Raw genomic sequence first — 24356 nt, 5'->3', positions numbered from 1 at the left:
CATATCTTGTTGTTGTTAGTTGCGAAGTTGTGTTTGACCCATCGCAACCCCATGGACAACATTCCTCCAAGCCTTCCTGTCCTCTACCTTCCCCTGGAGTCCATTTAAGCTCACACCGACTGCTTTGGTGACTCCATCCAGCCACCTCATTCTCACATCTATCTACTACTAAATATATACTACTACAACTCTCATTCTGTTTAACTGTTTGTCGCTTTGTACCCTCAAGATAGCCCAAATGATACATTGTAACACGACAAATTTTGAAGAATGTTATCTCAAATCCACTAACTGAAAAGGAAAAAAAGCAGAGACAACACCCTGCCAACAAAAGTGCGTATAGTCAAGGCTCTGGTTTTCCCAGTTGCAATCTATGGCTGTGAAGGTTGAACCATAAGAAAGGCTGAGCACCAAAGAATGGAGGCCTTTGAACTCTGGTGCTGGAGAAGACTCCTGTGAGTCCCTTGGACCGCAAGGCGATCAAACCGGTCAGTCCTAGAGGAGATCAACCCTGACTGCTATTTAGAAGGCCAGATCCTGAAGAGGAAACTCAAATACTTTGGCTACCTAATGAGAAGGAAGGACTCACTGGGGAAGAGCCTCATGCTGAGAAAGATTGAGGGCAAAAGAAGAAGGAGATGACAGAGAATGAGGTGGCTGGATGGAGTCACCGAAGCAGCAGCTGTGAGCTTAAATGGACTCTGGAGGATGGTAGAGGACAGGAAGGCCTGGAGGAATGTTGTCCATGGGGTCGCGATGGGTCGGACACAACTTTGCAACAAAAACAGCAACAAAAGAATACAGACAGTCCTTGACTTACAACAGTTCATTTAATGACTGTTCAAAGTTACAATGGCAGTGAAAAATGTGACTTGTGACTCTTTTACATAGTTCCAATCTTTGCAGCGTCCTCATGATCATGTAATCAAAATTTAGATGCTCGGCAACTGACTCGTGCTTTTTGACAATTGCAGTGTCCCGGGGTCATGTGATCTCCTGTTGCAACCTTCTAATGAGCAAAGTCAATGGGGGAAGCCAGATTCACTTAGCAACCCAGGTTACTAACTTATCAACTGCAGTGATTCAACTTAACAACTGAGGCATGAAAGTCTGTAAAATGGGGCAAAAAACTCACCTAGCAAATGTCTCATTGAACAACAGAAATTTTGGGTTCCATTATGGTCATAGGTTGAGGACTACCTGTACATAAAAAGCATCAAGAACCCATTCCCCGGGGGAATTGAAATTTTCACAATGTTCAGACCAGTTTTATGTGCAAAGTTGTGACTGTTGCAGCAATCCCTTGTGGGCATGTGATGATGATTTCCAATACTCCCTGTAATGGTATGTAGAAATGACCTCAAGGGCCCAGGGGGAGAGAGATGCTACCTAGGAAACAATGATAAGAGAGGGAGGAGCCCCCAGTGGCTTAAAGGTCAAAGGAAGAAACTTAGAAAGGGCCCACCCTAATGGGTCAGCCAGTTAACGATGACGGGCAGGAAGTTTGTAACTTCAAACTTGCAAGATTCTGTAGTCTAATTATAATAATGTAGATTTAGCTCATCTATTTTACTGTTTCCTGTCGTCCAGTTTCCCTGGGAGAGCTGATAGTCCCTGACAGCTTCCCAAGAGCCAAGTCAATGGGGAAGCCTCAGGAAGTCAAAAGCTGCTCCTGCTCCTTCTGCTGTTTTGCGTGCTTGTGGTCAACAGATCAAGGTAAAGGTAAAGGTTCCCCTTGCATGTATGTGCTAGTCGTTCCCGATTCTAGAGGGCGGTGCTCATCTCTGTTTCAAACTCAAAGAGCTAGCGCTGTCTGAAGAACCTCCGGGGTCATGTGGCTAGCATGACTAAATGCCAAAGGCACACGGAACGCTGTTACCTTCTCACCAAAGATGGTTCCTATTTTTCTACTTGCATTTTTACATGCTTTCGAACTGCTAGGTTGGCAGAAGCTGGGATAAGCAATGGGAGTTCACTCCGTTGAGTGGCGCTAGATATTCTGCCAAACTGCCAACCTTTCTGATCAACAAACTCAGCGTCTTAGCCGCTGAGCCACTGTGTTAGTCTAATACACTATATTAGACAAGGTGTTGTCTAATACCTACTAATACCATTGCCTTTCCCTCTCTTATGAAATCTCAAGGTTTGGAGCTTTTTTAGACTTTTTTTATCCTACCTTCATTACTTTTATAAATAACTCAAGGTGGCAAACATACCTAATACTTTTCCCTTCACCTGTTTTCAACACAACAACAATCCTGTGAGGTGGGTTGGGTTGAGAGCAGAGGACTGTCCCAAAGTCATCCATCTGGCTTTCATGCCTAAAATGGGACTAGAACTCACAGTCTTCAGACTTCTAATTTGGAGACTTAGCAATTAGATCAAACAGACTTAAATTACTGAGCAAATCTTTTTATTCATTTCTTCTTTTTTCCCCTTTGATTTTAACTGGTTTGTAGCCCTTTATGGCAACCTCCTAGAGACCTCGGTAGCTGGCAGTGTATAACTTCAAAACAAAAGATCTTATTTGCATTCCATGTGTTAAGAACAAATACTTTCCTCCAAGTAAGATTATTTCCTTCTGTGCAAAGCAAGGTAATATAAAATAGACATTAAAAAAAGAACAGGGGAAAAGACTCACACCTTTGCTTCTGGAAAGGGAACAAAGATCTTGGCCTATGGCAGGGGTGCCAAACTTGCAGCATCACCGCAGGTCATGTGACGTATCGTGACTTTTTTTTCTCCTTCGCTAAACCGGGCGTGGGCGTGGCCAGCATGTGACGCAGCCGCCCCACAGGCCGCAAGTTTGACAGCTCTGGCCAGGGGTGGTTCGCAAATGTGAGCACGCCACATCCACACATGCACTCAGTCTTCCGTGCATGCGCTTTTGGCTAAAAAGGGCATAAATGGGATGCCGTAGAGCCGGGGCGGATGGATGGAGCCACCCATGATTTCTGTACCATTTGGGCAAACCGATCCGAACTGGTATAATACAACCTGTGGCCCTGTCCTGTGGGATGCTGGTAGTGTGTTCCTCCAGAAGGTGATGAGGTTTTGCACTAAAATTCAGGTTTAAAAAATGTCTTGAATCTTCTCTCGCATCCTTATGAGAAATAATGGCAATGATTTAGGATTAGATTTTTAATCTTTTTACTCGTGGGAGCACCATTGTGGAACACTGCACTTTAAAGCACACGTACTTACACATACCCAATATATGTACCGAGCTTTCAATGCCTCTTAGGTCTCCTCTTTTGTGAGGCTCTACTGTCCTCTACTGGTTTAAAGGGAAAATTATAACGCCAAAATAGAAGAATCTTGCTTTAATAATCTGTCAGTCTCAGCCTTTTTTATCCCCCAAATGATTGTTTCCGGGATTCTTGGTATCACCCATGACCATTCATTTGGAATAAAAACGAATTTGGAGATCTGTTTATAATAGAAGATGTGGGTGCTCCATCACTAGAAGATTTAAGAAGAGATTGGACAGCCATTTGTCTGAAATTGTATAGGGTCTCCTGTTTGAGCAGGGGGTTGGACTAGAAGACCTTCAAGGTCTCTTCCAATTCTGTTATTCTGTTCTGTTAAAGGCCTGTAATATAGCTTACAGGAGCTGATTTTGGGGTCTGTATGTACCATCCGTATTAGTGGTGGTTCCGGATCCCGTCGCAACCGATACGTTGCGACAGGGCCAGGCGTCCACCTTGTGCACTGCACATGCATGCACATGCCACCACCTTGCAACACTCCAGATGTTCAGTGGAGGTCACACAGGCGCTGTACGCTGTGCGCGTGTGCATAAATGGCCCAGTTGGCTTAAAAACAGGTAAGGAACACAGGCGGGCGGGTGGGCCCACCGAAACACCTTTCCGGTACAGTGGCCGCTGCTCCTACCATGCAACCTGGAACCCACTACTATTCTGTATCCAATAGACCATTATTTCCTAACCTTGGCAACTTTAAGACCTGTAGACTTCAACTCACAGTATTCCTATACTGACTGCAGAATTCTGGGTGTTGATGTCCACACTTCTTACAGTTGCCAAGGTTGAAAAACACTGCGACAATACCCAGCATCATTTCTCTCCAGCATTACACAGCAATCAACCATGACTTCACTTAAAGAGAACATAAACGTATCAACAGACAATAAATCACCAAATGTTCACCAACAGGAAGTTCAATGAGCACTGGAAAAGAACAGCACGTTCCCAATTTGCTGCCCATTCCACAATTGTCAACATCAATTTCACACAGGAAGCAGCCAATATCTAGATATGAACCACCACATCATCAACCAAATAAATAATTTCCCGATTGCAAGACACCAGTCACTGACAAAACAACACTGCCCACAGAACCATCAACCAATCAAGTAACCAACCAACCAACTTCTGGTCTAATGAAGTTACCTACTAGAGTAGGGGTGTCCAACCTTAGCAACTTTAAGACCTATGTATTTCAACTCCCAGAATTCCCCAGCCAGCCATGATTGGCTGACTAAAAAATTCTGGGAGTTGACATCCACAAGTCTTAAAGTTGCCAATGTTGGACAGGCATGTACTAGAACCATGATGGCGAACCTATGGCACGAATGCCATAGGTGGCACACAGAGCCATATTTACTGACACACCAGTCGTCAGTTCCAGCATGCTGGCCAGCTGATTTTTGGCCTTCCAGGGGCAGCAGGGGAGGCCATTTTTACCCTCCCCAAGCTCCAGAAAAGCCTCCAGAGGCTAGGGAGGGCGAAAAACAGGCCCAAAGGGCCAACAGGAAGTTTGTTTCCGAACTTCTGGTTGGCCCCTTGGGGCCGTTTTTTGCCCTCCCCAGGCTTCAGGAAAGCCTCCAGAGCCTGGGAGGGATCATGTGTGCATGCGTGGGGGGGGGTCATGCTCACATGCGCAGATGGGTGGGGAGGATTGAATCGATGTGGGTACGCGTGCGCAATTTTGGCATACCATAAGAAAAAGGTTCGCCATCACTGTACTAGAATAATGAAAACTTTACAGTACAAAATTCAGGCACCAAGAACACCAATGATACAACATGGGCAACAACCCTCAGCTACACAGCCATGTAACCAGGTTACATTCCCTAACAAGTCCCTTCATAATCTCCAGACTTAAAGAGATGGGCAAAAGTCAAGAAAATGAAACATCTCTTACCTCAGGGTATTGAAATCTCTTTGCCTGGGAATTGAAGCCCACCTTTTCGGTGTTGGGAATCACTTTGGCGTAGCATTTGAGAGGGATGGAAGAAAAGGGTGCACCTAGGAAAGAAAATTGATGAGCTTCAGGTAAGGATGGAGCAAACCCAGATTCTAAGTTCTGCTCAGCCATGAAACCCATTGGATGAATTATAGCTTTGTGGTTCAAGTTCAGCATTACTAAGGAACTGCAGTGCTTCGGGATACCTGCCTACAGTTAGTCCTTGACTTACAATTATTCATTTAGTGACCGTTCAAAGCCACTATGGCATTAAGAAGACAAACAAAACACAATTACTTTTGTTTCTACTTGGAAACCACTTCTGGACTTTGTGCTTGAGGTGGGTGAAAAATGAAATTTTGATTTTGGGTTTTACCGATTGGATAGATTTGTTGTTATGGAAACGGCTAGTTTATACTATTATGTAAAAGTGGTTTACATAAGAGGTTTTATGTTACTATCTTATTCTACTGCTCCAAAGAGAGTCAGAAGTCATGCCTTTTCTTTCTTTTTCTCTTTTTTTCTACACCCTTTTCCCTCTCCTATTTTTTCTATTATTTGCTTTTCTTTGTGTTTTATTTTATATTACACACTAAATTGAAAGGAAAACAAAGTGATTAAAAAAGGATTGATTTTCCCTATTTTTTTCAATGCCATTTAGCTTTGAACGGTCACTAAACAGATGGTCTTAATCAAGGATTCCCTGCACTAGCATCACATCACTATAATATAAATGTAACGTATACTACTCTGGTTTCTCTTTGGATAGTATAAATCTTTTCTTAGGGCAGATATACCAGTAATCTTGGTGCAATGGATTAAACCAGGGGTGTCAAACTCATAGCGTCATGTTGTTGTCACGTGACGTACCGTGAGAGAAAAGAGAAGAGACATCTTTATTATGGTCAAAGACCAGCAATAGACATTACATTTTTACAATATATTTAAAAATACTGACATTAAAAGTGAATAATAGCATCCCTGTTAAGAAAATGCATGCTCTCAAACTATTCGGGTCACTCCCTGGTTTACGTGGGTAAAAAGCCGATAAGTATGAGAGTAGATATAATGGTCCAGAAATTGTTAGAGATATGTCCAAATAATTGGTACAAGATAACAACTATAATTCTGTAACCATTTTTTTCTTGTGGACATTGCAGCAACACAGAATTTTGCTACTGCATGCGTGGTAGCCGTGTTTGTGTCGTGGAGGAGAAAGCCTCCATAAAAATTGTCTGCCCTCCTGGCAATCTCTAATAAAGGGAGAATATATGCAGACCTATAAACTCTGTATAGCTCACAGTATAATAGAACATGTGAGATATCTTCAACTTATCCTTTACCACATATACATAACTGTTCTGCTATTGGTGTTCTCTTATACCTGCCCTGGAGGAGTGCTGAAGGAAGAAGGTTAAATCTGGCTCGGAAGAAAGCTATTCTTTGTTTTGGGAAGATCAGATCATTTAGATATCTTGCCAATTCCCACACACGCTGTTTGATTCTGTCCCTACTGTGGAGAGGCAACCTATTTAGTTCTTCTCTGAACTCCATGTCCTTCATTCTATTGATTACTACTTGCTTTGCTTGGTCAAAACCTAGCCTTAAGAATACCGGTGAGAGCCCATAAGAGCTCAACTTGTGATCAATTGCCTGTTTCCAGGAAGAGGGGAAGTTGTCAGTGAACACTAGTGGGGACAGGCCCTCTGGAAAGAAATGCATTTTAAGCCAATGAATGATCATCATCTTCCAGACTCTTACCTGAATTTGAGGTATCGTGACTTTTTCCTTCTTTGTTAAACAGGGCCAGCAAAACACGGTCCACAGCCCATGAGTTTGACACCCCTGGATTAAGCTATTTTCAGACTTCTCACTCTCAGGTCTGGCTTCTACCAGGACAGTATTTATATTCCATGTCTTACCTCCTTCTATATTGTCAGGAGTCGGATTCAGAGTAGGAGTTGTAGTTGGGAAGGTCTGAGGCAACGAACTCATGTCAAAGTTAGTCTCTATGACAAACAATGATCGCAAACTTGGTGAGTGGATCCTTCTTCATGCCATCATCATGCTTCTAAAAAACTGAGCACACACATGACGTTATTACAACCAGGTAATGTCAGAAAGGGAGAATTTTATAGCCATTAGAAGCACAGAACCATTTCACTAGCCCAGTTTTTACCAATGGGGGGAGCGTGGGGAGATACCTGCTTGCTATTTGGGAATCGCCAACTTTGTTGGACAAAACTAAGACAATGCATCAATGCCAGCATGCATTTTCAGTCTGGATGATGGCACCATGTAGAAAGGTTCCCTTCCTGCTTCATCCTGTTACAGCAGGGGTGGGATTCAGCCAGTTTGCACCAGTTTGGGAGAACCAGATGTTAATTTTGCATTTGGTTCGCCAACCCGGTAGTTGCAAGGACTGTCTGTCCCCCACCCACCCCGCCCCTCTCCTCCCAGGAGTCTCCACGCAGCCCGTCCATCATGCCAGGTAAGTGCAGGGCCCGTGCGGAGGCTCTGGGAGGGCGAAAAATGAGCCTCCCAGAAGTCATGAAGCGGACTTCCGGGAGGCCCATTTCTGGGAGGCCGATTTTCGGCCTCCAGAACCTCGGGGAGGCCATTTTCGGCCTCCCAGAGGCTTGACAAAAGCCTGGGAAGGGCAAAAACTGGATCTGAGAAGGGCAAAAACTGGTACCTGAGAGACCACCTCCTGCCGATTACCTCCCATAGACCGATTAGATCTCACAGGTTAGGTCTCCTCCAGATTCCATCCGCCAGCCAATGTTGGCTGGCGACTCCCCGGGGAGAGCCTTCTCTGTTGCAGCTCCAGCCCTCTGGAATGACCTCCCCGTGGAGATCCGGACCCTTACTACCCTCCCGGCCTTCCGCAAAGCCACCAAGTCCTGGCTGCTCCAGCAGGCCGGGGAGCTTGTGAAACATCCAGCCCCACGGAAACTGTGAATGTTGCATTTTTTAAAGTGTTGTCTTTGTCTATTTATTCCCCCCTTCCCTTGTCTATTGTGAGCCGCCCGGAGTCCTTCGGGAGTGGGTGGCATACAAGACAAATAAATAAATAAATAGATAGATAGATAGATAGATAGATAGATAGATAGATAGATAGATAGATAGATAGATAGATAGATAGATAGATAGATAGATAGATAGATAGATAGATAAATAAATAAATAAATAATCTACTGGATCTACCGGAAGTCCAAAAATGGGCCTGTTTCCAGCATCCGGAAGGCCTCCAGACCTGGGGAGGATGAAAATGCACACACGCCCACACACGGTGCAGGAGGCCATGTAGGCCACGCCCATCATGGCCACACCCACCCAGCAACTGGGCAGGGAACTGGTTGCAGACATTTTTCAATCCCACCCCTGTATTACAGTGTTTTTCAACCTTGGTAATATTAGCTGTGTGGAGTTAACAGGGCTGGGCCTGTTAGTTCTTGGATGAGAGCCCACTCAGAAGTCTCCCAACTGTTTGCAAGCCCAAAAATATCCTGATGACAACAACCTTTGAAATGATAGCTAAGAAAACTGAATGGTCACACCTGTAAAATTGTTCTTTCCTTGCGCTGGATAAGTATGGACAATCCCTTGTTTCCGTGACCCATTTCTAAAATATGTTATTAATTTATCTTCCTTGGCAGATAAAGGAGGGAGGGCTGCAGCTGAGGGAATACTTTCTAATATAACCTCACTAAGAGGGTGTTACCTGGAATTTTAGATTTCGTTATTGGCTTTTTAATAAAGGAGATATTAGCATTTTAGCATGACATCCCTGCCTTTTTTTGAAGTTCAGGATATCATGTTTTCCTTTTAGCCCCCCCCCCCCCCCCAAAAAAAGCAATTTCTTCTTTGGTATGCAAGAACTTCAGCAACTAAATAAAAGGGAGCATATTCTGGAATTCGTTTAATACATTTGTAAGTATTAAGAAAGATACAAGCTCAACTAGAAAGGGTGGTGGGGTGACATAATCCATAAATTTGCCAATCGTGCAATGTTATCTAAGATCAATGTCCAACTCTCACATCTAATTAATGTCTCAAATTGTTCAATGTATTGCTTTCAGAAACTTCACATATAATGAATAAACAACAGAATTTTTTATTGGCCAAGTGTGATTGGACACACAAGATATTTGTCATTGGTGCATATGCTCTCAGTGTGCATAATGAGAATAAAATACATTCAAGAATAAAAAGATAACAACACTTAGAAGAGAATAATAGTAAAAGTCTTAGTAAATAATTTGACAGTGTTGTCGGAATTAGTTGTTTAGCAGAGTGATGGCATTCGGGGAAAAACTGTCCTTGTGTCTAGTTGTTCTGTTATGCAGTGCTTTATAGCGTCCTTTTGAGGGTGGAAGTTGAAACAATTTATATCCAGGATATGAGAAATCTGTAGATATTTTCACAACCCTATTTTTGACTCATGCAATATACAGGTCCTTAATGGAAGGCAGGTTGGTAGCAATTGTTTTTTCTGCACATCTAATGTATCTAATGTATTTAATTTCTATTATTTTTAATATTTTATATTTTAATGCTTTAGATTTTACAATGATGTAAACCACACAGTGTCATAGGCGAGTGAGATGGACAGTATATAAATATAATAAATAAAGAGATGTATTGTTAATTTCTGAACCCTATAAAAAGATTTGACGCCCTCTCACCTAAATAAAGCTTTTCGCTTGCATGAAAGATTCGTAACTCTTGTTTTCAGGAGGGGCAAAAAACAACAACAACCCACCATATTTGCAAAGTTAATCTCTCCCCCAAATTCAGGGATAAAAATGTTATCAGTTCCACGCCAAACGTGGAGCCTGGGTTTTAAAGGCAAGAATGGGGCAGAGACAAAATCCATCAGGTTTTCTGAGATACTGTGAGTCAATCCTTTCCACGCCACTTTCTTGACCTGGCTTCCCTTGAAGGGATGACACCTTTCCTCCCCTGATTTTGGGATGGGGAATGTGTCTGGTCTGTAATTGCTTTGGAGGGGGAGGGTTGTTTGGGCTACAAGCAACCCTCAGAAGTGTTTTGCAAGCTCTGCACAGAAGGACTTTGGGGGCTGCCTTGGGTGGTGGGACTGTAGGTTGCCCATCCCCGTCTTAAGATTGCAGCCGTGGACAATATCCTCATCATGGCTGCATGGACAGATTTACCTAGAAAAGGTCCCCTCCCTGCTGCCGATTGCTTACCTGGTTCCCAGGGCTGCCTCCAGGCAAGACACTGGAGCATGTATACCACCTGTTGCCCTAGGCAACCGGAGAACAAAGGCAGCTCCTCCAATTCGTTCCACTCCTACTTCCGCTAGCTTTCAATTGGACCAATCACAGAGCAGGACTCTGGAGAAATCTTTTGTTCCAGACTCAGTTGCTCTCTTGGGAAAGCAGCAAAACAGCGATTTTTAAAAGGCACCCATACATTGCAGCTTTCCTATGATATGATATATAATACGATATATATGATATATGATACATGATTGATATATGATATATGGTATACATGATATATAGCAAGGATGGCAAACCTTTTCAGCACCGAGTGCCCAAATTGGAACGTGCATGTCCATGTGGCAGAGTGCCAGAAACCCAAAGAACAGCTGTTTGGGGGCTGTTTTTCTGGCTGTCATTTGGTCTGTTTTCAGGCTGCTAGAGATGTTTTATATTCTCCAGGTGACGGTATAAATTTTTTGAACAGATAAAATCAAGAGTCCCTTGACACGATCTGAAGCTTATCGTTTTGACCGTGGATTTATTTCCAGGCTTGTGAAGCAGACAACGCCTATGTCCCGTGAAGTACCAAAACATCACAGTCTTAAGGAGAAATTGTCCTCGACTTGAACTTAATAGGCACGATGCCCAGTTAGATTGGGAAAAAAATGCAATGGGAAATAAATATTTCTTGGCAGATCGCATCATAATATAACAGATATAGAAAGTTCGGAACTCCACGATTTTATTTCAGAAGCTTTTGATTTGAATCTCAATGTGACCTTCATCTTCGTGGATGTCTTTGGACAAACCCTTCACCTTTTGTTTTAATTATACATGGATAATAATCTCAGTCTCGGTGGGTTGTAAAGATTACTAAAATGTGCATATAAAAGTTTCCTCGCACATATGTGTTAGTCGTTCCCAACTCTAGGGGGTGGTGCTCATCTTCATGTTATGTTGCTGGTATTTATAATTCTTTTTCAATATACATATTTAATTTTCCCCCTCCTTTTTAGTAGAAAAAAAAGTGTTATAACAGAAAAGTATACACATATAGTCATTGTGCTTTTAACCACCACCCGCATCTAATTTTGGTCGAGCTGTAGACTTGGTTACAATTCCCAGCTATTCTCATCATTATCTTTATATAGTTGTACATCCTTACATGCCCCCAATTTGTGATTCTTTTTATCACAATAGTTTCCCACTGTAGGTATATTTCATGTTCCCTCTCCATTTTTCTATACCTTGGATTAGATTACCTTTAATTATCTCTAGATGACAATCTTTGCTATTCAGTGCTCATTACACTTCTCTTAATGTATTATATAAAGTAACAGGGGGTAAACATCTCACTTTATTCATTATCTTAAAGGTTCAATATATGTCCATGTTTCATAGATTTTGACCCATGCTTAGCTGTCCTTCTATTGTCATATTCATTCAATTCGCAACTCAATTTAATTATCATGTCAAATAGATAAATCAACTGTAACAGTAAGACAACTGTCTTGCTTAGCAACGGGAATATTGGCCTCTATTGTGGTCATAAGACAAGACTACCTTTATCTTGTTTGCATCGCTCCCTGCCATATGTTTAAAAGTCGTTTAATTCTTGTATGGAGAAGCAACTCAGAAAGCTCTTCCCATATGGACTGAGATGAAGGATTGAAGGTCACTATACTTCTCAGCCAGGTAATTTAAGATGACAGATTAACAGAGTTTGAAGGGACCTTGTAGGTCATCTAGTCCAACACACACACACACCGCCCAAGCAGGAGACCCTACACCATTTCTGACCAATGGCAATCCAGTCTCTTCTTGAAAGCTTCCAGTGATGGAGCTCCCACCACTTCTGAAGGCAACTTCTGTTCTATGGGTTGGTTGAGATTGGGTAATTTAAGCATGATAAAGTCCAGTTCTTATGTTCCATTCTAGGAAGTGCCCGAACCCCAGCCTTGTTTGTTCACTTTTACAATTCAAAGGGTAGCGATCCAGTGTCTAAGCAATACACTACTTGGTTTGCTGATCGCTATCTTGGTGACTGTAAAAAGCTGAGAGCAGCAAGTGACTGAAGTTGTCTTCTAGTGCCAGAGATTTCTTCCAAGATTGTTATCCCAGGGATGCTGGGGTTTCTTAGCCCGACGTACTCTGCCCAATTGAGTTGCACCACACAGATCTTTGCAAAGCTTTATTTTGCAATTGTTCTTTTGCAAAGAATGCTCAGGGATAGTTTCCAAATCAAGCATGTTGCCTATTTCAATCTTTTGTACAGTTCTTACAGTCCCTTTAAAGGCATGTACAGTCATAAATCATTGGCTCTCAGATCTTTTACTTCCTTTTTGCCCCATCATCGGGCTTCTCACGTTCCATGTTAATGATTTCCTTGCTATTTTTATTTTCATGTATGTTTACTACCTACCACCTTTTGTAACTCTAATCTGCAGTTTGTTGTTGTTTTCCTGAGAAAGCTGTACTCCCCTCCTCACTATTGTGGGAAGTTATCATCCAGCCCTCTCCCAGAAAAAATGAAATATGAAATATCCTAGGAAATATTGAAAAGGCAGAATGTTTCTCTGGATGTGAAAAGAAAGAAACATGTTTTAAAAGACAGAATAGTTGCCTGTAGCTTCCTGCCCACCCCCACTTTGTCAATAGGCCCATTAAGACTAGCCAGGCTAGCCCACTTTACATAATAAACAACAAATGGTTGTTGTGTGTTTTTAAATTGTGTACTGTTATGTTCGGGTTTTTTTTTTTTTTACCCCCTGTCTGTACCCCTTCCCTGACCGAATTGTGAGCCGCCCTGAGTCCCCTTCGGGGAAAAGGGCAGCATATAAATGAAATAAATCCAATCCAAATCCAATAATAAAGACTTCAGCAGCAGCTACAGAAAGGCATGATAATATTGGAACTTTACTCAGCTGAGCACATGGCATCTGAGAGCTCATCCACACTTGGATTCAAAAACACAGCCTAGAGAGTAGCCCCCTGCAGGGCACCATGGGAGTCTGACAACCAATCAGAATACATTTCTTACACAGGAACAGTAAACAGAGAGGTGGGACTAAACAGGGTATAAAAAGCCTAGCAAGCCCCTCCTTCAGCCTTCTCTCTTCTTCTCCACCAACATTGAAGCATGTGATCTCCTTTTCTGTTCAGGGCTCAAGCCATGTGGCCCTGTCCAACAATAAACCATCTTTCCAAGCAGCCTCCATGTCTCCAGTGTCTTCTTCCCCACTTGGAGCTGAACCCAGAAGGACATTTCTTTCAACACTATCTTTCTGATAATCTGGCTCAGGAGTGGTATTCTCTTGCCTTCCCTACCTCCGCCACCTCTGCACATGTGCACATCCTTCCATGAATATGCTTTGGGGTGGTGGTGGCCTAAATGGGATGACGTAGAGACGGAGCAGGTGGAGAGGGCCACTCATGATTTCCACTACCAGTTCCACTACCTCTGATCCAGCTGTATCAAACTTAAGAAACTATCCTGTCTTAAATGTAACTAAATAGGCCATTTTATCAAAAGGACCTCTGATTATCTTCAGAAGTCACACAAGCGCCCCTCTCACCCCCATCCTAGCCGATGTTTTGCTCTCGGCACTCAGAAAAGGGTTCAGACTAAAAGCCATGCAAAGAGTTTTAGAACTGGGAATCAAACAAACACATACTTGACCTGGTTATACAGTTCACCCATGTTCTGATTTATACATTACTAGCTGATTACCCGGTGTTGCCCAGGTATTTATTTATAGGGGGGAAATATCCGAGCCAAAGGTAATTTCTAATGTTGGATTTTCCCCCTTACTAGAGGGAGCCCCCTTGTGGAGTGCTGTGAAGCCGTTACCATGGCAACTCCACTGCACTGCACAGTGGAAGCCATTTTACCGCAGTACAATAGAATCCATTTTAAGGCACAACAGGCTGTATCTTAACAGAACACACACCCCGAGGGGTATTGGGGTATTTTACCCCACACAGTGTTTTTTCCCAGAGAGTCAGTCATCTGTGTACCAAGTTTGGTTGAAATTGCTCAAGGCGTTCCAGAGTTATGCAAACACACACAAACAAATACATACATACATACATACACACATACACATACACACACACAAATACATACATATATACCTATACCTATACCTATAAGATTTACAGTCGTATGCTAACCAAATGAGCTGTTTTCCCTACATGCTAAGCTACAGTAGTGCTAATCAGGTTAACCTTAAGAAGCATTGTGCTGAAGGGAACAGGAGAGGGGGAGCCCGCTGAGCAATGTTTTCAGTCTCTTTGATTAATGTTTCTGGTTCTTTGAAGTGACACAGAAGGTTCTCCTTGTGAAATGTGGATTTTGATAAGAACTACTTCAAAGTGGCTGAAGAAACTGACTGTCCAAAGATTAAGTAACTTGCACACTCATCATGCCTCAGTTGAATATGAATACCACACCTACTTAATAAGAGGGTGACAAGATTATATATATATTATATTATATATATATATATATATATATATATATATATATATATATATATATATATATATATATATATATATATATATATATATATATATATAATGATCTTGTATAAGTATATAAATGCATGCTAAAAAATATTACATATAAGGCTACTGAGCATGTTTGCTAGATCAGAGCAGAGGGAGCAGGTTCTGATCAGTTCCAGTGAACCGGTAGCAAAAATTTTGAGTAGTTCAGAGAACCGGTAAATACCACCTCTGACTGGCTCCGCCCCCATCTATTCTCTGCCTCTCGAGTCCCAGCTGATTGGGAGGAAATGGTGATTTTGCAGTATCCTTCCCCTGGACTAGTGTGGGAATGGAGATTTTACAGTGTTCTTCCCCTGCCATGCCCACCAAGCCATGCCCAACAAGCCATGCTTGTCCTGATTTTATGCTTTTTGTGAAGCCACCTAATAAGAAACATGAAGGGATCAGGAGTTTCTTTTAACTTCCTTCTTAATCTCTGCTCACAAATGGAAAACCTATCTTAAGAAATACAGACATCCCGAAGGTGCTTTTCAAAAGGCACTGGACTTTCTTGGTTGTTGGTTTTTTTCCCTTTCCCTGCTTGAAAACAGTTCTGAAGTTCTGAACTGAAGAAACTTCTTGGATGAGAAGCAAAATATTTTCAAGGGAGGAAAAGAAAAAACCCCAAGAAAGTCCAGTTGTCTTTGGACAACCATGACTTGGATGACTGGGAATCTCCGTAGATGAGAAGGAACAGAATTTAAGAGATCTGAAACCTCTCCTGGAGTGAGTCTTAGCAGATGCCCAAATATGACAGGCCCAGACACTCATTCTCAGATTAGGCCATCTCACTGACAAGCTAAATGTGACGTTTCCAAAAAATGACCTAATTAATTTACGAGCCTCGAGACAAAGTTCAAAAGAAATCTATTCATTTATTAGGATCAACATTTTGGCATGTTCTTCTGCGGAGCTGAAACTGATTCCTGCTTTATGGTGTCTGAACTTTACCCCTGTATCCCCCCCTTCTGTCTGTGTCATAAATCACATCCACCAACAAGGTGCTGTGGCAGGCTATGAACATGTGCATTTCACACACTAGCTTTAGAAATATGAGACCTGACTCTGGCCAAAGGTATGCATGGCATTTTCCCCCTTTTCTCTCTTTTTTATGTCAACTTGATAATAGTCATGGAAACGCTTTACAAGTTGACACTAAAGCCCTATGGCACAATTAGAAAAATGATTGGTTTGCTCCTCATGTTATATGGTTAAGAATTAGGCCTGGGAGACTGAGCGGTTTGACTTTCTTAGAGTCCCCTAGAAATAGAAAATGCATCTTGTAACACAGAGGCTCCCTTCACACAGCCTGCTTAAGTGGGCTAATGGGTTGGACTCAGGGGTAGGATTGAAAACTTTTAGCAACCGGCTCTCTGCCTGGTTGCTGGGTGGGTGTGGCCTACTCGGTTTCCTGCACCATGGAGGGGATGTTTTGTTGAGCCTCCGGGAGGGCAAAAATGGCTTCCCCTAGGCTCCAGAGGCTGGAAACGAGCCCATTTCTGGACTTTTGGGAGGGCCATTTTTTACCCTCCCAGAGCCTCTGCATAGACCCTGCACTTACCTGGCATCCAAATTCCAAAACGGGCCGTGTGGAGACTCCTGGGAGGGGAGGTGTGGGGTGGACGGGGCCACCCAGTCCTTTCAACTACCGGTTTGGTGAACCAGATGTAAAGTTAGCATCCAGTTCACCCGAACCAGTCTGAACCGGCTGAATCCCACCCCTGGTTGGACCTTTTGAAGGTCGTTTTAAGCGCTCCGAAGGCTTCAGGGACATTCAGGAGACTTCCCTGAAGCCTCCGGAGCAGTCAAAGCAACCCTCTGAGCAAACCAGAAGTCCGTTCCCAAACTTCCAGTTTGCCCGTAGGGCCAGTTTTTTGCGCTCCGGGGGCTTCACAGAAGCTCATGAAGCCTCCGGAGGGACTCTGGGGGGCGGGGGAGGTTCTTTTCACCCTCCCCAAGCTCCTATAAAGCCTCTGGAGCCTGGCCTGGGGAGGGCGAAAAATGTCTTTAAAAAAGGGTGAACTCGCGAGCCCTGACAAATGGCTCCACATGCCACCTGTGGCACGTGTGTCATAGGTTCGCTATCACTGATATATATGGTATATGATATATGATATATGATATATGATATATGATATATGAGATATGAGATATGAGATATGAGATATGAGATATGAGATATGAGATATGAGATATGAGATATGAGATATGAGATATGAGATATGAGATATGAGATATATGAGATATGAGATATGAGATATGAGATATGAGATATGATATATGATATATGATATGTATGATATGTATGATATGTATGATATGTATGATATGTATGATATATGATATATGATATATGATATATGATATATGATATATGATATATGATATATGATATATGATATATGATATATGATATATGATATATGATATATGATATATGATATATGATATATGATATATGATATATGATATATGATATATGATATATGATATATGATATATGATATATGATATATGATATATGATATATGATATATGATATATGATATATGATATATGATATATGATATATGATATATGATATATGATATATGATATATGATATATGATATATGATATATCTGTCTGATATGGTATAGGGTTTCCTGCCTAGGCAGGGGGTTGGACTAGAAGACCTCCAAGGGCCCTTCCAACTCTGCTATTGTATTTTTTATTGTATTGTATATAATATATGATATATGATACGCAATATATGATATATGATATATATTTATAAGTCTAAATGCTAATGCTATATATGATACATTATTTAGCATTAGCATTTCAACTTATATACCGCTTCACAGTGCTTTACAGCACTCTCTAAGTGGTTTACAGAGTCAGCCTATTGCCCCAAACAATCTGAGTCCTCATTTTATCCACCTTGGAAGGATGGAAGGCTGAGTCAACCTTGAGTCTGGTGCAGGGGTGGATTGCTGCCGGTGTTACTGAGATTTGAACAAATTGCAGGAGCAGAGGTAGCCTGTAGTACTGCACTTTAACCACTGCGCCATCAAGGTTCATCATATATCATATCATATATCATACCATATTTTGTTTAATTATTGTCACATTCCACACTGCAGCTTCCATGTTCTTCTGTCTGGCCTTTTAAGCGTCCATTCATCTTAATAGGTATTTATGTTGCCTCTGCAAAAAACAGGTACAATCCTATCAATCCCAATAAAACAGTGGTTTCCTATTTTGTTTTTTAATCATGTGAATTTGATCCTAGAGTTTCTCAAGCTGGGTGATCAACTCAAATCTTATGGAACTGGAACAATCCATCAGTGGAACGGCTTGCTTTCAGAAGTTAAGAGTGCTCTATCACTGGAGGTTTTTAAGTAGAGACTGGACAGCCATTTGTCTGAAACAGCATAGGGTCTCCTCCTTGAGCAGGGGGTTGGACTAGAAGACCTCCAAGGTCCTTTCTTGCTCTGTTATAGAACCAAAGACCCTACTGCTAAACCTCACTCAAGTTTGGCCGCCTGCCACTGGACATTTGCCAAGGTGGCAACTAGAGGCCGCCCAATGGAAAGAAAGGCGCTACCTGCGTCTACCCCTCATTCCCCCCCAGCATCTCACCCTCTCCCAGCCGGCTGCACCACTGGCTGCACCGATGACAGAGGAGCTATGCCAGCTTCTACCTGCTTTGCTTTCCTTCTCCTTCTCCAGCGTTGACCCTAACTCAGGGGACAACCTGGAGAATGGGTATTTACAGGTGCTACACTGTACATACAACACCTGAAACACTCTACCTGATTCCATTGTTAGTTCCTCAAACCCCCATATCTTTAACCTTAAACTGTCTTCTGTGGATCTCACATGTTTCCTAAGAGGTCCGTAAATGGGGCATGCATAAGTGCACCAGTGTACCTACTGTCTGCATTGATATGTACTAATTTTATGTGTTCATGGCATGTTATACTTATTTATATCCATTTATTTGTACCAATCTCATGTGATAATGTCCGTGTCTATACTAATAGACAGTTACCTTATACATGTTGACAACTAAACCAAACCAAACTAATCTAATCTAATCTCTAGGCAGGGAGGGAGGAGCCACGTCATGACGACACATCGTACAGACCCGACAGTCCGGGTCTGTCGATGAAACTTTTGTCTTTGGACGGTCCGGTAGGACCTAAACCTTCCTGAAGAGAGGGCGATAGGGAGCCAAAGCCTTGCTGGTCACAGGGACATCGCAAAGTCCCTGTTTGACCCAAGGGTAGCGCCTCCATCTGAAGACAAACAGACAGCCCCTAGGCTGGCATAGTCTGAGACCGCTCCTAAAGGAAGAGACTAAGCGAAAGCGTTCCATCTGGTGAGGTTTTATTTTTCCTTTTTTCAATTTTAGAAGATCCGTGCTAAGAAACTTTAAAAAAAAAAAAAATAATAACATCCAGTCCCCAAAGTAAGAATAAAGCAGCAATTTTGACACTTATTGGACAGTTTATTAGAAGATTTCCTGCTCTTGTTAGTAATGATGTTTTGTGGATTGAAGTAATTGCAACATTTCCTGTTTCCCTGCTTGTAGTCTATGGACTGATTTCTTTCTTTCTACTTTTTTCCTTTTTACTGCCCTAATTTTTTTTGTTGGCTAAATTAAACTTACTTTCTTACTTCAACAAAAAAAAATTTCTTATATTGGTTAAGACCATTGATTGTTGAATCTGCCACCTGGAAGCCAAAGTCTGAACTTTGTTTCTGTTTTGGTTACAATGTATCTTTTGTTCTGCTTCACTTGGTATCACTGACCTTGCAATGGAAGGGTTTGGAAAAAGTTGAAAGCACGAAACCTGTTTTTGTTAGTACTTCTGGTAAATATTTTGGCAAAAGAAGGAAAAAGATAAGCAAGAATAAAAACCCTTCTATTTTAAAAAAACCCTGAAAGACCTGGTGTTCAAGATTCAAAATAAATACAGACACATTTCTTAAAATTTTGACATAGAATGGCAGATTCCTCTTCCTATTTTTTCTCCTTTATATTTCTTTGCATTTTGAAAAATGGACCAATAGTCAGAAGCAGAAAATTTAATAATCCAAAACATCCTGGATGGACTTCAAAATATTGCAGAAGGACTTAAGAGATTTGACAAGAAGTGGGACTGTCTATAAGATAAGCAAGAATAAAAACCCTCCTATTTTAAAAAAACCTGAAAGACCTGGTGTTCAAAATTCAAAATAAAAATAAAGATTCAAAACAGTTAAAGAGGAGGGGGTTGGAGCCCCAGAGATTAAAGAAGAGAATGGAAACATAGAAAATAAAGACAAGATATCAGATGAATCTATTAATGGACTAAATACGAGCAAAAGTGAAAAGAAGGGAAGCTGGAAAAGTGTTTTTGACAACCTGAAGCCTTTCTTTCAACTTCAAGATGCAGGAGCGAAAAAAAGAGTGGAAAAAATGGAACTAAGAAGACATATATATCCAGAAACAAGTTTGATAACCAACGTTAAGTCTACGTTAATAACAATTAAAGAGCGACGAAATTACATGAAAAATCCTTTAAGCTTCAGAGTGCGGCAAGAAATGATAAATTCTGAAAAGATTTGAATAAGAGAGATGACAAAGCTGCTGCCGAGAGAGGAAGATTCATTTTGCTACTGGAAGGACACTGGTTGATAATGCCAAATTGATCATAAAAATTAGTTAACTTTTGATGGTTAGTGATGTTAGTATTTTGTAGACTCTTATAGATTATTATTGAATGTTTTAGTCACTAACATGTAATATATCAGGATATTAACAATGAAAGAATAACCTTAATTAGGATAAATAACCAGACCACAAATTGCAACTGAGACCTGGTGGAATGATAAAACCCATAAATGTGTGCTTTAGACCTTCTTATGAAGCTATAAATAATTTGAATTAGAATAAGAGGTGATGTGACGTAAATAGCAAACAACTGTTTTCTTTTTTTTCTTTCCTTCTCTGTCTTTTTCTAATTATAACAATGAAATGGAATGTTAATGTATATCTTGGAGATTTTCAACTAGAATTCTGAACTCGGAGTAGAATTGGCAAACAACCGGTTTTTTTCCCCCTCCCTGTCTTTCAACTATAAAAACAAATGGGAAGGTTGGCATATACTTTGGTGGTTATTAATTAGAAATGTCAATATTTCTTTCTTTTCTCTTTATATTGTCTTAGATTTTAAATGGTCATATTCTTAATAGATTGTTGTTCAGAGACTGTTGCTTTTTGCGTTTGTGGAGAGAAGAGGAGAGAGAAATGTAAATAACCCTTAGTTAACTATAATAAGAACATCTTGGTATCTTATCTACTATGTGCCAGACTTTCTGAGTGATTCCTGTATCTCTGATGTGCCAGCCTTGCTGGGTGGAGTGTAAGGAAAGGAATAAATATACAAAACTATGTGTTTTCGGAGCTTCCTCTCTAGTAGAGGGGGGGGGGCATCTTTGTTCAGCTGGATAAACACGTAATCTAAAAGGCAATGAATACAAGAGATGATGGGTAGATGATATATATTTTCTTTTTTTCTTTATTGTTGTTTTGACTTGTTTTTTCCTTTTAACCCTCTTTTCTTTAAAGCATAGCAACTAAAGTATAAAGCAGGCAAGAGATGATGGGAAGGATGATTCCTGCTCCGTGTTGTGGTTCTGAATTGTCTCTCCCTATCTCTCCCTCTCTTTTCTCCTTTTTCTCCCCCCCCCTCTTTTTGTAGGCAGATGACATAATCAGATTAGAAGTTAGATAGGAAAGAAAGAAAAAGTTTTTTTTAATGTAGGGTGATATGATTAAAAGCTAGAGTAAGAGATAGAAATAAAGGGAAGATTAAATGCACTGCATTTTTATTTGATAAAATGAAAGAAAATAATGAGAAATAGGTGGAATAATTGAATAATGATAGACCGAAACCTAGTATAGTGTATTGTTATGGGAACTCCACAAGCTGATTGAATGTAATAATAAGGTTTAATGTGATGAGTTTTGCTTGTATTGAGATGCACACATTGACATTTTGATAAAAAATTAAAAACTTGGAGGGAAAAGGCAATCTTTGGTCTTTGCATCTGTTTAATCTGATTAGTTCTGTTTGTATTGGGATGCACGGCGCCCAGGAGCCACGCTGTTCACGCATTGATTTGACATGTTTATTTTAAAAAATTAAACTTGGGAGGGAAAAGGCAATCTTTGCTCTTTGCATCTGTTGACCAAGCCATACCTCCCATCCGGCACACCCCCAGACCAACCTGCCCTTTTGCAGAGGCGAAGATATCCGGGGCGGGGAGTGGCGGCTTCCGGATCCAATCGGGAGGCTTGTTTTGCTTGGGCAGAGCCAGAAACCGCTGCCTCTTTTCTCCCCTTAGGTTGCAAAAGCAGCAGCAGCAGCTGGAAAGCGGAAGCAGGTGAGTGCTAGGGGTTTTTTTTAGACGACCGGAGTGAAGACTTGATGTTCTTCAGTTGGGCAGAGTGGGTGGAGGGGTGGATTATGTGCTGATCTAGCAGCCTCACAGCCAGGAAGTGCATCTATTTAGGTTGCTGCATTTATTTAGGTTGCTGCATTTATTTAGGATTGGACTCAGCCGTTGACCTGCGAACCGGCAGAGGTAGAAAGTAACAGAGTTGGAAGGGACCTTGGAGGTCATCTAGTCCAACCCCCTGCTCATGCAGGAGACCTGTACTAAGGATTCAACCGCCGTGCTGTAAACACAGATTCCCCCCCCCCCCCCCTCGGCTGATGCGGTAGGAAAAGTCCTCGGGATAACGCAGAGGGAAATCCTCGTAGGAAACTTGACCGGCCGGTCCCTGATTCCCTTCGGCTTTGGCTTTGAAGTTTTCCTAAAAGGACGCGACAGCCTTGGCGTGCCAGGTGGGTTGCGAAAGGAGCACCCCGGGGGTGGGATTCAGGTGAGGCAAGCGCGTTTGTAAATGAAGAAAGGTTTGTTGTTGTTTATACCTGCACGGGAACTTCAAAAGGACCTCGAATTAAAGGGATTGCAGGGACGACAAAAGGGAGGGTTGCTTTTTTATATATAAACTACAAAAGGACCAACCAAAAGTTGGAAAGAGAAAAGAGGGGTAGAGGAGGAAAAATAAAAATTGTGGGTGCCCAAGAAGGGAAATCAGATAGTATACCCTTTATTGTCATTGTACATCATGTATACAGCTAAATTGGTTAACAGATTAACAGAGTTGGAAGGGACCTTATAGGTCATCTAGTCCACTGCCACCACTCCTGCAGCAGACCCTACATCATTTCTGACAGATGGCAGTCCAGTCTCTTCTTGAAAGCTTCCAGGGATGAAGCTCCCACAACTTTCGAAGGCAACTTCTGTTCCATTGGTTGATTGTTCTCACTGTCAGAAAGTTCCTCCTTATTTCCAGGCTGAATCTCTCCTGGATCAGTTTCTATCCATTATTCCTTGTTTGTCCTTCAGGTGCTTTGGAGGATAGCTTGAGCCCCTCCTCTCTGTGGCAGCCCCTCAAATATTGGAAGACTGCTATCATGTCTCCCCTGGTCCTTTTCTTCCCTAGACTAGCCATGCCCAGCTCCTGCAAACGTTCTTTGTTCTTCCTATGTTTTAGTCTCCAGTCTCCTAATCATCTTTGTTATTTGGTTTAGTGATTTGTTTTAACCCTGATTCTTAGAATGGAAAAGCTGAGAAGAAGGGAGGTTGGATGGAGTTTCTTAAATTCGATGCATTGTGATTTTGTAAATTCTAAAACTGCAGTTTTCAAACATTTTGGTCTCCCCCCCCCCCCCCCCACACACACACATACTTTACGGTCTAAAAATGATTGAGGAACCTAAAGAGATTATGTGGGTTTTATCTGTTCATGTGTGATATGTTAGAATTTAAACCTGAGAAATGTTAAGATGTTTGTTTATTCACAGACAACCCCTCCCCCAGGAATGGGAACTACAGGGTTGAAAGTTAGGTACCGTAGTGATATAGAATTGGCAGAGGTGGCAAAACTGATAACTTTGACATTAAAGAATTAAAGATTAAAGAAAAGATTTGTGACTGATTTTATTTTTACTTGGAAACCGCTTACAGGACTTTTGAGAGAAAGGGAAAGAAATGAAATGCTATTTTGGAGTGTGATGGTTAGTATTATAGCCATTTGTCTGAAATGGTATAGGGTCTCCAGTTTGAGCAACGGGTTGGACTAGAAGACCTCCAAAGGTCCCTTCTAACTCTGTTATTGTATTAATTATATGGGGTTATAGAAATAATGTAGACAAATAATCTTAGAGTAAAAGTTTGAGGTATATAACTATATATCAAAGAAAGTCAGAAATCATCCTATTTCTATTTTTCTTTCTTTTTGGAACTTTGTCTTTTTCTCTT

At 41.5% G+C, this 24356-nt stretch overlaps 2 protein-coding genes across 7 annotated transcripts in view; one reads left to right on the top strand and one right to left on the bottom strand.

The window, feature by feature from the left end:
* The window catches only part of STPG1 (sperm tail PG-rich repeat containing 1), a 45081-nt gene extending 34603 nt beyond the window's left edge, over positions 1–10478 (bottom strand). For all 3 annotated transcript variants that reach the window (XM_087728351.1, XM_087728353.1, XM_087728352.1), the window contains exons 1-3: positions 10422–10478; positions 7131–7287; positions 5167–5270 (exon numbers count right to left, since the gene is read on the bottom strand). In XM_087728351.1, the coding sequence (XP_087584477.1) occupies positions 5167–5270; positions 7131–7203 (177 nt within the window). In that variant the 5' untranslated portion in view covers positions 7204–7287; positions 10422–10478. The remainder of the gene's footprint in view (positions 1–5166; positions 5271–7130; positions 7288–10421) is intronic.
* An 11810-nt stretch (positions 10479–22288) lies between these two features.
* Positions 22289–24356, top strand: part of NIPAL3 (NIPA like domain containing 3) — a 27794-nt gene continuing 25726 nt past the window's right edge. For 2 of the 4 annotated variants that reach the window (XM_087728242.1, XM_087728239.1), the window contains exon 1: positions 22709–22873. The gene's annotated coding sequence lies outside the window, so the exon portion shown is untranslated. The other 2 variants (XM_087728240.1, XM_087728241.1) reach the window with 2 other exon arrangements.

Source organism: Thamnophis sirtalis, unplaced genomic scaffold (assembly GCF_051295495.1).
Source record: "Thamnophis sirtalis isolate CommonGarterSnake01/CBP01778 unplaced genomic scaffold, rThaSir2_p1.2 scaffold_13, whole genome shotgun sequence".
NCBI lineage: Eukaryota > Metazoa > Chordata > Lepidosauria > Squamata > Natricidae > Thamnophis > Thamnophis sirtalis.
The sequence above is the reverse complement of the archived record's forward strand: the minus strand, read 5'-3'. Positions and strand labels throughout refer to the sequence as shown.